Raw genomic sequence first — 16,268 nt, 5'->3', positions numbered from 1 at the left:
TTTTGATAACTTTATCAATATAATTTATTGAAATAAAAAATAACTTATATAAAGAATATAAGCTACTTACATAAATTTAAATTAGTTTTTCAAAATGTGGTCTTTTTAAAAAATTTAAAACTTGAATAGGTTACGTGTTATGTTTTATTTTTAGGTTTGATCTAATCTATTTTAAATGCGTATTTCATATTAAAGTTTTTTATATAAGTTTAACTTTTTTTACCTGATCCATTAAGCTTAAAGATCATTGAGAGAAAAAAAAATCTATGTAAAATAAATTATAATCTATCAAAATCATTATTACTCAAAACATGAGACAAAGATGAAAATATTTAAGTTTTATAAAAATTGAGTGTAACACGATATAAGTTTATAATCTTCGTTAAAACTTAGTTTAAAAAAATCCTTTTTTATAAGCTGTCTAGATAGAGCATGAAGTTATAACTCAATATGCCTATATACTTGACACTTTACATAGGTCAACACTCAACAAACTTAACATGTTAATAAGATAAATAAATATAAGATTTTGATACATTATAATAATTTTAATATAATAATAGTAATACTAACAAAAAATATAACTTATATTTATTTAATTAAGTAAGTTTGTGAGGCCTAAAAAGTTTTTAAGTGACTTAAAATCTAACCTTTTTAACCAAATAGACTTTTGTTAAAGTATGGTTTGATTTATTTTCCAAAAAAAACCTCGTTTGGCCTGACGTAGGATAGAACATATGTCCCTGTCGAACAGCTTGATTTATTCTCTCTTCTAGTTATATAAGACCACTTTATTTACAACAAACATGATATATATAGTATTACATATCACACAACCATAATAAGCAAGACTGGTTTAAGACAAACATTACAAACCCTCACCAATACAAATAATTGATAATCACATTACTACAATCCTTAAACTTGAAAATATGCTCTTTGCCGGTTCTTGCGTGTGTTGTCCTATTGCTGCCGAATATGAGAAGTATATGTTCCATCGATATGTATTTCTGTATTTCTTTTAACCGTGATACATACTGTGATACCATCGATATGACACTCAACTTATATTTGCATCTCACAACTTATCTATCAATGAATTATACTATTTATATTCATAAAAAATGAAGAACGAGAAGAATATCTGAAGTGTTGGTGTGGAAGCTGTTCTGCCACCAATAGGTAGAAAAGCCCCATTACTCCAGTGTGGCCACGGCTGCTGCTGTAGTTAGACTCTAGAGTTATAGTTTCACCATCAATTATCTTTACAGAACCTGGTTGAGGATAACATGTGCTCATTCCTACAATGTAGTCTACTTCGTTTCCTGCTTCCTTTCCCTTTCCATACCTTGGTATTGAAGAACATATAACCCTTCCATCCTGAAAATGTCATGCAAAACAATTCAGAAAACAAGTTACCCTACAATGTTTATTAGTTATTGCAAATTTTTATCTTTTCTTTTCATAGTATACTAATGAAAGCAAAAATATACAATCATGCAACTACCAATAATTGTCACGGGAGTTAGAAGGTTAACTTGGTGGTGAAGGGAGAAGAGAAGTGGAGAGAGGTCGTGAGTTTGAATCCCTCCACTAGCAAAAAATTAACAACTAACAACTAGCATTTATCAATAAAAAAAACTAATAAATTGCCTCCGTTCAGCTTCAGCATATTCATGTAAATTAAACTTGTGGTCCTCAATTGAAAACTATTAAATAGAAAGACTGAAAAAAAATAGGTGCCAACTTGTAATCTCTTTTAATTTGAGGGGCAGGGTCATTATTCATTACCCTCTTGCATGAAAAGGTTTTATATAAATTCGATCATGCCACAAAATATTTAAGAATGGCTGTAATATTGAACATCACCTGTGCATAGAGAGTTGATCCAGTGGCACCTGAATGCTGATGAGCAACACCATATATGACATAACCACCCTTTTGCATTGGGAGGCTTGTTCTCTTCACATCAAGACAGCCATTACCATTCTTTTGGCCAGTGCTGCAAGATTCAACTTCATACTCGGTCTATAACAAAGAATTCTCTGTTAATCAGTTATACATACGTACCCAACAAAGTAATGGACTAGAAATATGTTTTGGAATTAAATTGAAATTGGGACAATCTACATGTTTCTTGATGAATTAACTTACCTTGCAATCATGCTCAGGGATCATTCCACTAGAATCATCTGATATTTTTAAAGTATCAGTGACATCAAGTATATAAATCTTTACAGGCACAATGAACTTGTTCCATTCAACCCACTTCACTGTGTATCTTAGGTAGAGGCTCCTCTTTGGGCCCTCAAAGCCTTCCCTCAACCTGCACTGGGTTTGATCATAACAACAATAATAACCTCCTTTATAGTCTGAACTTAGAGGCTCCCCATGTTCTTTCTTTGTAACATTGTAAAGGTCACACCTACACTCAGTGCACCCCATCCTATCCACCACGCCGCGTGTATCAATGGCGTGGATATTAACCATCCACTTCTCCTCATATCCCTCTGGAATTTCTGCAGGATCACCTACAACTATCCCAAAAGGATCAGGAACATCCGTAGCTGTTCCTCGTGTTTCAGATCCAAGGCCATAGTATTGTCCTAGAGTATCTCTCTGGCATAAGCCGCTGTTCCTCACAAATATATGGTCAGAGTTGTGAAGTATCCTATGTCCATCATAGTTTGTGTGTGTCGTCACATATTTAGGTTGATAGTATCTTACAACAACCCAATGGTGGAGATAAGTTTCATGAAGAGGCACAGGGTTCCCTGCTTCATCAACTACTTCAGCATTGAAACTCTTAAGTGCTATATGACCTCTTGGAAAATCAGCGTCATAATCATATTTATTGGCTACCGATCCTGGTCCAAGTTCAAACTTGGGGGACAGAAAAATAGCTGTTTTCACATTAGTTCCACTCTTCCCAAAAGCACCTGAGCAAGGTGTGCTTAATATGAGCACAAGTATAGCCAACGGAAATAGCAAAGCTCGTGATACAATATCCATGTTGATCTGTCAACAAAATCTTTATCAGTATCTAACTAGTTATTGATTTAAAAAGATATTTCACAGACAAGACAGTACAAAGGGAATTATGCAATCAGAAGGGAAATCTAGGTGTGCACAAACATGTGAACTTAGTCCTCTAACTGCATGTTTGATTCTTTCATTCTCAATGAGTTTCCAAACATAATATAAGAATTCAACAACTCAGCTACTCTACACTTATGAAAAATCAAATTATGATATAAACTTAAAAAGAGTTACAACCAAACAAAAACAAGAAAGAAAAAGAAAAGGCTATGAGAATGATGAGGAATTTAGCATGCAAATTGCAAACTATGACGAAGGCAAAGAGAGTATGGAGGAAAAGGTGACATGGTAGTGGAAGATGGAATTGCGTACCCTGAACAGAGAAAGCCAAGAAGACACGATAGTTCAAGTTCAAGGCTTTGTTTGAGGAGGCACATAGTAACAGGTTCAAAGTGGATTTATTTATAGACAAAAGACCATCACAAGACAAGAGAATACTTCAGGCTCTGGCCTCTCATTTCGTGTTTTGTTCTTCCTTGGATTTATTGGGATTTGAGACACCTGTAATATGATGGGACAACAAATGCAGAATACATGCCCATTGGTCAAATTTTTTCCTCAATTACACCTTCTCTTTTATATTTTTCCAATATACATCCCTTTCAAACTTAATTCTGAAATGCACCTCTTTATGATAGTGGTGATGGGGAGTTGGAGAATCCGACTTCTCGGTTGGTTTCGTTTTTTTTAGTTAAAATTATAATATAAAAACATAAATTGTGTTTTTTTTTTAATTTCAACAACCTGTGTTATTTTTGTATAATTTTAATTTGTTTTAAATTTATTTTGAAAAAAATGTTTTTTTAAGGAAGTTAAGAAGTCGGGAATTCACTACCCGACTTCCCAACTTTATTTATTTAAAATATTATTTTTATAAAAAAATATTTATTTTTTAAGAAAATGATGTTATTAAATATTTTTTTATTATATTATTTAATTTTAAAAAATTGATAATATTTTTGTTTTAATAACAATTAATTTACACAAGACTTTGGAACATTTTATTTTTTTAAATATTTTTTATAAAGAACAGAATGAATAAATAGTTATCAAATATTAGTTATATTATATGAAGAAATTAAAACACTCAAATAACCAAAAATACTATCAATAACAATTGAAAATAATAAAATAAAATTGAAACAAAATAAACAAAACATAATAAAATGAAAATAATGGAATGTACTAATAATAACAATTCAAATATGAAAATGACGAAACTAATCATAGTTTGAAAAATGTTGTGCAACAAACATGTTTTCTTCCCGTAGTTGGTTTATTGTTTTGTTAAAAATAGTTAAAATTTCTATTGGACAAAAACGCTTTCAGTAGTTGAATTCTGTTAATACTTTTAATATGTCTTTATTGTTTTTCAACTCTATTATTTGATATTCAATTAATTTTTTTGAATATTTTGTATGACCTAACTGTCTAAAGAATAATGTTTGACCAGTTTTGATTTGTGAATTTCATAAGGAAAACCCTTATAGGTGCAACTTGCTTGATGACATCCTTGAATTTTTCAATGCTACATCCAACGGGAATTTCAAATCTTATTGGGTTTGTTCTAGGGAAGGAGTAACCCAAAAATCGTCTTGTCATGGTATCTTTCACTTGCTGTTATAATACAACATTGCATCATGAGTAAGAGTGATGGTGGATCGAAGTATGTTGAGTATACCATCGGTTGTTCTGTTGATCGTACATAATAATTCTATAGGGCCAACACATGGTATTGCTCATTGCACATTAACATTATACAAACATCATCATCATTTTTCAATTGTAGAGAATGAAAAAAAGATTGTCAACCTGCATCTACGGATGGTTGTCGGTAGTAGATTTCATTCATAAATTTATCATTGGTTAGCCGAAGGGTGTTGTGCATTCTACTGTTGAGAATCTCAAAAGAACAGTCATCAGGAACTCGCATTGGTATTGGGGTAGGACATTAAAAATAAACACCAATTTGGTTGTTAATGATTGATCCATTTAGAAAAATGAATGCTAATCTCGAGTTAGAAATGGTTTAGGTGTTTGTTTCTCCCAAGAATGTCATAGTATTGAGATTGAATATGATTAGTTGTTGGATCAAGTGACCTCGGAATAATTTAAGAAGGGGGAGTTGAATTAATTATGAACGTGTTTTCACTAATTAAAAATCTATCCTTCTTAATGTTACAAGATTCAATTAGGCTTTTACTACAAAGTTAAGAAAGTAAAGAACAAAAATAGAAACTTAACCAAAAGTAAAAGCAACAATTAAAAATACACAGTGAAAATTAAAGAGTGTAGGGAAGACGAAGACAAACACACGATTTATACTGGTTCGGCCACAAACCGTGCCTACATCCAGTTCCCAAGCAACCTGCTGTTCTTGAGATTTCTTTCAATCTTGTAAAATCCTTTACAAGCCAAAGATCCACAAGGGATGTACCCTCCCTTGTTCTCTTTGAAAAACCAAGTGGATGTACCCTCCACTTGAACTGATCCACAAGAGATGTACACTCTCTTATTCTCAGTATAACAATCTCTAAGTAGATGTACCCTCTACTTGTACCACAAAGGATGTACCCTCCAATGTGTTGGGACAAAGAATTCTCAGGCAGTTAGTCCTTTGAATCTTTGTAAGGGGAAACAAAAGATATCTCAAGCGGTTAGTCCTTTGAAATCTTTTGCTTAAGGGGAAGAGAAGAATCAAAAGAATTCTCAGGCGGTTAGTCCTTTGAATCTCTTGGAAGAGAGAAGAGAGACACAAAAGAATTCAAATGACTAGTCCTTTTATTCTTTTGGCAAAGGGAGAAGAGAGACACAAAAGAATTTAAGCGGTTAGTCCTTCTATTCTTTTGGCAAAGGGAGAAGTGAATGAAGAAGAAGAGTAACACAAGTTTTTGGTTGATGAACTTTTCTTGAAAGAGAAAGTATTGAAGAAAAACTCTTAGAAAGATGAAGAGAAATGAATCAGAAAGTTATGTAAAAATTTGTTGTGAAACTTGTTGAAAGATGATGAAAAGATATTGAAAGATGTTTTGAAATTCATGCCATGGTCACATATTTATAATCTCTTGATGACTCGAGTTAAAGTTTGTGACTCTTGGCAATTTCTTCAAAACTAGTCATCTTTAAAGTTTGATGACTCTTGCGAGCATGGTTCGTTAAGCGCGAGTTAGTGAATTCTGGTTTAACGAGCTAGGCGCGCTGAGCACGAGAAGGGACAAACGACTCGTTGGGCGAGCTTGCAGCACGCTGGGCGCGGTCATCTATGACCGATCCTCTTCTAGGGTTTCCCAACGCGCTAAGCGAACTGAGTCCCTCGCTTAGCGAAACAGCAGCTGCTAGACCTTTTCTTCTTTTGACCTGAAACTGAAGTGATATCAACATTAATTCACAAAATGAGAGTATCTACTGAGTAAAATCAAACTAAACATAAAAATATGTACAACTCCTACAAAAAGAACCATAAATAAGAGGAAATATGCTAATTTAATGAAACTATTCAATACAAAAGTTAGTCGTAAATAACGACTAACAATGACATAAGCAAAAAAATTATATTTAATAAAATAATAATATTAAGTTTTAATTATTTTAATGCAAAAAATAATATTAAAAAAACAAGTCAATAATTTCTTTAAAGAAATTATAATTTTAATTATTTTTTAAATTTTTAAAAAAGAAAACAAAACCAATAGAGAAGTGGGGTTCCCCAACCGGACTTCTCACCACCCGCACAAAAAGAGGTGCATTTCTTGAATTAATTTTGAAACTAGTATATATTGGAAAAATATCGGAGAGAGAAGGTGTATTTGAGGAAAAATTCCTTATTGTCCAAATCAAATTTTGACTTTATCTGCAACAAGAATGCTAGTAAGACAATTTTTTTTTTTTTCTAAGTGTCTGTATCATATCTTTTAATGCACAATTTTTTTAATTTATTTCATTAATAAGTGTATTCAGATAAAAAAGTTTGTCATAAAATAAATTTTATGTTAATTTTTCAACGAAATATTAATTATTTTTTTAATAATATTCCTAATAAGCTTTATTTTAGTTTTTCAAGATATACTAATACTACTTTATTTCATTTATTTAATAAAATTAATTTTATAAAATTATTATTCTTTCATTTATTTATTAAATTTTTTAATTTATATAAAATAATCTAAGACCATATTTTTTTAACCAAATATTAAAAAACATAAATTTATGTGAATTTCACTCTATATTTAATGATTAATAATAAATTTTAATCATATTAAAAAATGTGCTGAGCCATACGATAGAAGGATGAGAAACAATGAATGTTTTTAATAACGCATAACTTTTGTATATATCTAAAAGTTGCTTTCAAACAGCTTCTTCTCTCCTCAACCAAACCGTTGCATAGGTCTTTTCTAAACTTATAAAATTGATTCAATATATAATTTTTAAATAAAATAGAATGTCATGTGTATTGCTTAGTATATGTTCATGTAAGACACGTTTCTAAATTTTGTGATCATCTTTGTTGTTTCTGTTGCCGTGTTGCATGCGCATGTGTACGGTTACGGGCTACAGCAAAACAACTCAAGCAAAGGGGTCCCGCCACGGGTATAGGGAAGATTGAAGAAACGTAAAACAGAACAACACTGCATGGAGAGTTCCACACGGGTTGTGTTGCTTCCATGATTAATGAGGTTTTTGAAAGTTTTGCCACTCTTTGAAAGCATCGTTTGCAGCTGCTACATCATTCAATCGCGTTTGAAAGTCTATTTCTCGGCTCTTAACAGGGTTTGCGGATCCTCTCCGGTACTGGATTTTTTTATAGCAGAAGACTATAAGAGAGGTACACACGGAAAATATATAGTTCTATGATTTTTTTTCTCATTTAATCCCTTTGTGCATATCTCTCTTATTCGAAACTTTCAATACATGAGAGGATGCACATGCCGCAAGAGGATACTCTTAACTAACTCTCTTAAAATACTAAAATCGAATGGAAAACAAAGACTTGGCTGTGGATGGTGATGTTTAGTGCAATTTTTTGTGAAAATGTTAGGTGTTTAACCTACTAAAATTACTCTTGATGCACAATCATGATGTCTGAAAATTATGTGTGCTAAAAAGCCTCTATGTGCGCTCACAATTGACTTAAGTGACCATGCCTTAAGCCTACAAACTTGCTTAGTACCCATGCTCAATATAATTAACGGGCTTTGAGTTTGGCTTGCGCTAAGTGGGCAATGGAGCATTGAGCGTGCTTTTATGCAACTTCTATTCTCCTGTTCATGTATTCAAAAAGTCTACAAAATATAACAAAACACTATCATTCTTTAACATTTTTAAGATAAAAACTCAAAAAAATACAAATTCTTATCCTTTTAAGTTAAAAGAAGTATCAAAAGAGAATAAATTAGATAATTGCTATATAATTTAAGTGCACAACTTAAGTATGCATAACAATTATCATGGGCGTTGTTTCTCTATATTTTTTTATCATCAAATATTAATTGTTAGTTTTCTTAATTTTTTATTAATAGAAGAATTAAATTCATGATTTTTTTCTCTTTCTTTTCTTTCTTAAATCTTATATCTCTAACTATCTTTCTATGCGAAATTTTTCTTAGCAGTGGCAGAGGGAGGGGGTCTAAAATGTCATTAGATTTGCTATGATTTTTTTGGGAAATTTTTTGGAGTGAAACTATAATAATGTAATTAAGGGTATGCTTTGATTTCTGGTAAGACCGTTTCAGAAGTATGTCTAAAAATAAAATCAGTTTAAGGTCATTTTGGTTACTTACAAAAATATATTTGAGTGAAATTTTGCTTTAAAACTCAAATTTAGAAAAATAAGACTTAGTAAATTCAGTTTGTAAATTTAAGTTTACATATTTTAATTCAAACATGCTCTATTTTTAGGAGAAAAGAATTTATGATAAATTGACATATGGCACTACCTTAGACAATTTGACTATAGTTATACATTTATATTTAGTATAAATTAATTTACCCCAAATATCAAAGCTTTGAAAAAATTATATATGTATGCCTAGATGACATATCTTATGAGAGGAGACATTTTAGTGAGGTGATTAAATTTAAACTATATGATCATACGTGGAGGATTAAAATTTAATGTAATGTGACTACTTAAAAAATCAAATAATTTTTTAAAAAACTTACATCGCTTCTTAAGATTAAATCTTGAGTGTTCATATTTGGTTATACAATCTGGATTTAATCCTCTCAATCTCATATAAGATACTTTTCTCTCATAAGGGTTGATTAATTCAACGATTTAAAGTCTTGTTGCATACTTATGTGGAAATGATCTATGAAGTGGTGATTCCTATCATGTGCAAAATTTTAGTGGGCCAACAATAATGACAAAAAAGAGTAAATACCAAACTTGTCCTTGAAAGTGTGTAGTGCAAATAAATTAGTTTTTAAAAGATGAAAAATTCAAATTTAATACTTGAATATGCAAAAAATGCGATAATTAATTTTACAGGCAATTTAGTGACAAATTAATTCCTAAATTTTACAATTTAATGTCAAACTGTTCATAAAAATACAACTTATTAAAATTGATTCTTAAACATTATAACTTAATGACAAAATAATCTAACAAATTTAACGATAAGACTAATTTATCACATTTTTTGTATATTCAATAATTAAATTTGTATTTTTCATATTTTAAGGATCAATTTGTCATTGTATCCACTGACGGATCTAGGTTATAGGATATAGGGGTAATTGCCACCACAAGATTTTTTTTTATTTGTATATGTGTAATAAAAAAAATTATCCCATAGAAAAATAGATATTGTCCCATAAGATGAATTGTTTTAAAATGAATGTAAGAAAATATAAGAAATAAAAAAGAGAAAATAAAATGATACTAATCTTACTTTTTTATTCTTTTAATTTTTTTATAGTATTGATAATAAAAAATTATAAAACATTTTTAATGTATAAAAATACATAAAAGATAATTATAATTTATAAAAGTATAAGTATTTTGAATTTTTTTTGTCATGACATTACATATGTTGTGGTACCCGGTGATTTTTTTTATGACAGTATTATAAATTATTTCTTGTCCCACTAAATTTTTTGTTTGATCCGTCACTGATTATGTCGCACTTTTGTGGTCGAGTTTAGCTATTTACCAAAAAATTGTAAATATCAAGCTTTTTTTTAAGATGTAAATATCAAGCTTTGAAAAATGATGTTTTTGTAAATACCAAATAACAAGCTTTGGAATATTTCGAGAGCGTGTGCGCAAAATATTAATTAATACCATGTGTCAGAATGGTATATTTTGTTTTACCGCATGTTAAAGTGACATATTTAATCATTTTTCATATATTTTACTAAGTTTTATCAACCTAACAATTGAATAATGTTATTTAAACTTGTTATTCAGAAGAAAAAAACATGTTATTTAAATTTGATGATTATGCATATTAAATTTTAAATAACCCAGGGATTCATAAATCATAAATATGTAATTTAATAGTATTGCTTATTGTAAATAGCATATTATACATTAAAATAAAACAATTTATTAAGAATTAAATAAATTTTAAATTAAGACTATGTTCGAACATATTTTAGGTGATTTAACTTTTTTTATTAGTTGAAAAATTTATTTGACTGTCGGATAAATAAATTTATTATTATTATTTTTTAATGTTTTTAAAACATTAATTTTTAACATTTCTTTTTATATTTTATTTTATTTTTACTATTTATATTTATCAAATTTTCAAGTTATTATTTTTAAATAAATAATAATTTTATTATTTTTTTATTTTATACTTTTTAGTTACTTAAACGGTTAGTTTTATCAAACATTTATGCTATAATAAATTCTAATTATTAATTTTCAACTTTCAATTATCAACTAATTTTATTATTTTTTAATTAATTTTTCAACTAATTTTACCTAACATAATCTAAATTCACCGGACAATTTAGTGGTGGTTTATACAAGATCCAATTTTCTTACATCGTATACACAAATAAAATTATCTATTTCTTGAAAACTTCAATATGAAGGTTCTTTCAATACAATTGTCATGTGATATTTTCTCTAAATTTTTCACGATTTCTTATTATGTTATGATTTTTTTTCTTAACTTTATTCATATTTTTTCACATCTTAACTTTCTTGTCTTTTACATTTTGATAATTATTTAAAATTTTGAAAGAAATAGTAATAAAAATATATTATTTTTAATAAATTAGAAAATAAATACATGTTTTATTATATATATAATCCTAAATATAAAAAAATTTATTTATAATTTTAGATTTACAAATTTTATTTTTATAATTATTCTTTTCAAAATTGGTAAGATAAATAACATATAAAAGTACATTAATTCAGCATATATTATAGAAAATACGCTTTATTGCTTATATTGATCATAAATTAATAAAATTCAAAGTATAAAAATAAATATAATTAATTAATATTTTAATTTATTTATAAGTTAAATTAATTTTAATGAGAAATATTTAAATAATATTAATTAAATTTTCCATGCAAGTTAGTAACAATTTTCATAAAGAATACGTAAGGAAAATCAGTGCAGGATAAATAGAATAATTAAAAAAATAATGTTTGTCTGTTTTCCCTTTTGATCTTAAATTGATAAAAATTCAAAGTATATGCTCTTTCCCTTTTGAGTTTTGCAGTTTAAACCTCTGTTTGGATTCTTAGTGAGGACAACGTGCAATGTTTGTCTACATCTAGATTTCCCTTTTTGATCATTTCTAATTGCAGAATTAATTCCCTTTTACTGTCTTGTCCATAAGTGAATTTTCCTTACAATTTTCATTCTGTTTGATATATTTTTTATTGCAAAATTAATGCTTTAGTCCTGAATTTGGGTATGAATTTTTTTTATTCTTTGAAATTTAAATATTTTTTTAGTCTCTAAATTTTAAAAATTATATTTTTAGTAATAATAAATTGACATAATAATTTTTAACTATCTTAAATTAATTATTATTTTTAACCATTTAAATTTGTATTTAAAAATTGTCACAAAATACTTAAAAATCATTATAAAGTGTCATTTTATTATCTTAAAGGATAAAAAATAATTTTTCAAAATTCAAGGATAAAAAAATATTTTTAAATTTTAGGGAAAAAAACATATCTCAATAGACTATAATAATAATTAAAGTATTCTTTATTTATTTGTAAAATCAATGACTAGTTAGATTAGATACTATACTAATAAAGATATTGTTGACAGATCAACATGGGTTTTGTATCTCGAGGCTTGTTATTTTCATTGGCAATACTTGTGGTTACTTCGAAGATTTTGGGAAGACAGAAAGTAATATGAAAGTGAAATCAACTGTTTTTCTGTCCCCCAAGTTTGAACTTGGACCAGGATCAGCTACCACAAGGCATTATTATGACATTGAGTTTCCAAGAGGTCACGTTGCACTCAAGAGTTTCAGTGGTGAAGTAGTTGATGAAGCAGGGAACCCTGTGCCTCTCCATGAAACTTATCTCCACCACTGGATTGTTGTGAGATATACTATCAACAACGTAAAGATGTGACACACACAAGGTATGATGATGGCCTTGGACACTTAACCACTCTGATTATATTTTGGTGAGGAACAGTGGCACATGCCAGAGAGATATTCTTCCACAATACTATGGCCTTGGATCTGAAACACGACGAACAGACACGGACGTTCCGGATCTTTTTGGGATAGTTGTTGGTAATCCTGCAGAAATTCCACAAGGGGTATGTGGAGAAGTGGATGATCAAGGTCCATGCCATTGATACACGCGGTTTGGTGGATAAAATGGGGTGCACTGAGTGTAAGTGTGACCTTTATAATGTTACAAAGGATGAAAATGGAGAGCCTCTAAGACCAGACTATAAAGGAGGTATGTTTTGCTGCTATGATCAAATGCAATGCAGGTTGAGGGAAGGCTTTGACGGAACAAAGAGGAGCCTCTACCTAAGATACACGGTAAAGTGGGTTGACTGGGACAAGTTCATGGTTCATGTTAAGATTTATATTCTTCATGTGACGGATACTATAAAACCATCACATGATTCTAGAGGAATGATTAATCCTGAGCATGATTCCCGGATAAGTGAATTCATCAAGAAGCATGTGAACAGAATAACAGATTATCTCAATTTCAATTTAATTTCTAAACATAATTCCAAAACAGATGGTTTGGTATGATATAAGTGACCAACAGTGATAGTTTCTTTGTTGCTGATTGATTATCAGGTTGAATCTTGCAGCACTGACCACAAGGATGGTAATGGATGTCTTGATGTGAAGAGAACAAGTCTCCCAATGAAAAAGGGTGGTTATGTCATCTATGGTGTTGCTCATCAGCGTTCAGGTGCCATTGGATGAACCCTATATGTGATTTTCAATATTTGTCTTTCTTAAATATTTGGGTATAGCGTTTTTAGTCTTTTGTGGCATGACATTATATAAAAACTAATCATTCAACAAGGTAATGAAAAATAGCCCTGCCCCTTAAATTAAAAGGGATTGTAGATCTGTACCTCTTTTTTCTTTTAGTCTTTCCATTTAATAGTTTTCAGTTGATTATCACAAGTTTATTTTACAAGAAAATGGTGAGAGCTCAGAGCAGTGAATTGTTTGCTGACAATATATTAGTAATTGCATCTTTTTGCTTACATTTGGTATACAATGAAAAACAAAAGATGAAAAATTGCAATTACTAATAAATTTTGATTTAAAATTTATATATTGTAATGTAACTTGTTTTCAGGATGGAAGGGTTATATGCTCTTGAATACCAAGATATGGAAATGGAAAAGAAGCAGGAAATGAGGCAAATTACAAATTACATTGTAGGAATGAGCACATGTTATCCTCCACCAGGTTCTGTGAAGATAATTGATGGTAAAACTTTCACTATGGAATCCAACTACAGTAGCAGCCCTGGGCACACTGGCGTAATGGGGATTTTCTACCTATTGGTGGCAGAACAACTTCCACACCAACACTTCAAATATTCTCCTCGTTCTTCATTCTTTACCTAAATAATATATTTGATCGATAGGTGCATAGTGACATGCTAAATTGCTAATATAAGTAGTGCCATCTATGGTATCTAAATATCTATGACGATCAAAAGAAATAAAGGCAGCATTTGATAGGTGATAATCTATTGAATTATTTCACTTTTTTAAGTTTTTAGGAGATTATACACTATATTTATTCTAAATTATATTTGTTTTTTTTAAATAAATAATTTTAGAATATAAGAATGAAAGATATTATTATTTTATTTTAAAATTTTAATTAGGATTCTTATTTATTCTCTTATGTGTTTATTTTTCATAATAAAGAATGAGAATTAGAGTTCTAATAGATAAAAAAAAAAGACTACCATTGAATCCATTCTCTAATTTTGGAGCCATCATCTAGGTTTTTCTTCTTTGTGTCTCTAACTCTCTAGGAGCTCGATCTACGGATACAAGTGAACGACTACTCGACTAGAATGAAAGCTCAAATCTCTTGAGGCGTGTATGGAGTTCTATTTTCCTTTTCTATGTTTATTGTTATTTTTTTTTTCATGTCTAACTAAACCTCTTTTTATTGGGGTTAGGTAAATTTGGATGCAACTTAAGGATTTCTTCAATCAAATCAAATATAAATATTTTTTCTGATTTCTATTAGATTTGTGTTGGCAAAATTGTAAATCGACCTTCAACCCTGAGACAACACTGGATCTCTTACCTTTTAAAGATTTATTACTTGGTACAACTTAATACACTAGGAGCTTAGTAAGGGATGAATTTATTTTTATCATCATTGTCCAACATAAAATTTGACTGGGTCATTTATTTAAACTCGAATACAATTTGATCAAGATTAGTACATTATATCGATTTTAATATTATGTATTGTTTAATCGTAAAACAAAAAAAAATATATAACTCAAATTAACTTATATTTTATAATTTTTATTAAAATGATATTATTATAAATATAGTATCATGATATAAAAAATATCTATTAAATAAAAAGTTTTTTTTATTTAAAAAAAGTATTTGTATGCTAACAAATTAATGATAATTGTTGTTAGTATACTACTATTTGTATAAGTATATTTAAATTTATATAGAATTATATTAATATATATTAATTCATTAATTTATATTATTAATATATGCTAATAATAATATCAATCTAATTATATTAATAATAACATTATTACTAATAAATATATAACACATTTAGTAATAATAAAATCTCTTTTTTCGCTTATGATTTATCTTTCCCTTCCTTATTTTCATCCATCTATTATTTTTTTTTCTTTGTGCCAAATAGAACATTCATGAAATATTGCGTGTCAGATAAATTTTAATATTAAAAATCAGTGCATTTTGAGATAAAAAGACTTTTAGAATGGTTTAATAAATGTATTTTGTAAATATTTTAAGCGGAGATAGCAATTTAAAATTTCAAGTTAGCAATCATTAATAGAAAATTTCAATGACAATAAACTCGAATAATGTATTATTAGAACATGTATTATGTAAGTTATTTATCTTGAACTTGTGAGACCTGCAATACTACAAAAATTTAAGAACTTTATTCAAAAATTTATTTTAATACTAAAGTTGATAGATTAAGTATTTAACTTAAGTCACATTAAATTTTGGATTAAAAATATTTTTTTTATAATAATTAATTAAGGAACGATTGTATAAACAATGAACTTAAACAATACACTATCAAATCATCAACTCTAATGAAAAAATTGTTAAATAACAGCTTAACTTTAAACAATTCATTTAAGCACTCGCTTTAAACATGCTCTTAAGAGACCAAAATAAAAAAAAAAAAAAGAAAAAAAGTTAGTGTTAACATAGAGTAGCAATGTAAAATATTATAATTTTATACTATTATTTTAATTACATAGCATTATTTATAATAAACTTATTAATTTTTACTATCTTAAAAGGCTGACCATTTATAATATTTATAATTTATGATTGAATAATAATATAAAATTTTAACCGTATGATTAAAACTGTTTTACCACCTTTAAATTCAACTAAAAATACAAGTAAAAGTAATAAATTAACCTAATCAAAATATGACATGTATGGTTCGTGTAATAACCAATAAAATTTCATTTGGTAAAC

At 28.6% G+C, this 16,268-nt stretch overlaps 1 protein-coding gene and 1 pseudogene across 1 annotated transcript; one reads left to right on the top strand and one right to left on the bottom strand.

The window, feature by feature from the left end:
- Positions 1-724: 724 nt before the first annotated feature.
- LOC114412644 lies at positions 725-3,572 on the bottom strand. The gene is made up of 4 exons (XM_028376612.1): positions 3,412-3,572; positions 2,155-3,018; positions 1,870-2,028; positions 725-1,380 (listed from the first exon to the last, which is right to left on the bottom strand). The coding sequence occupies exons 2-4, from the start codon at positions 3,010-3,012 to the stop codon at positions 1,093-1,095; spliced, it is 1,305 nt and encodes a 434-aa protein (XP_028232413.1). The 5' UTR covers positions 3,013-3,018; positions 3,412-3,572; the 3' UTR covers positions 725-1,092.
- An 8,787-nt stretch (positions 3,573-12,359) lies between these two features.
- Positions 12,360-14,303, top strand: LOC114412646 (annotated as a pseudogene).
- Positions 14,304-16,268: the final 1,965 nt, after the last annotated feature.

This window comes from Glycine soja, chromosome 5 (assembly GCF_004193775.1).
Source record: "Glycine soja cultivar W05 chromosome 5, ASM419377v2, whole genome shotgun sequence".
Lineage (NCBI taxonomy): Eukaryota > Viridiplantae > Streptophyta > Magnoliopsida > Fabales > Fabaceae > Glycine > Glycine soja.
The sequence above is the reverse complement of the archived record's forward strand: the minus strand, read 5'-3'. Positions and strand labels throughout refer to the sequence as shown.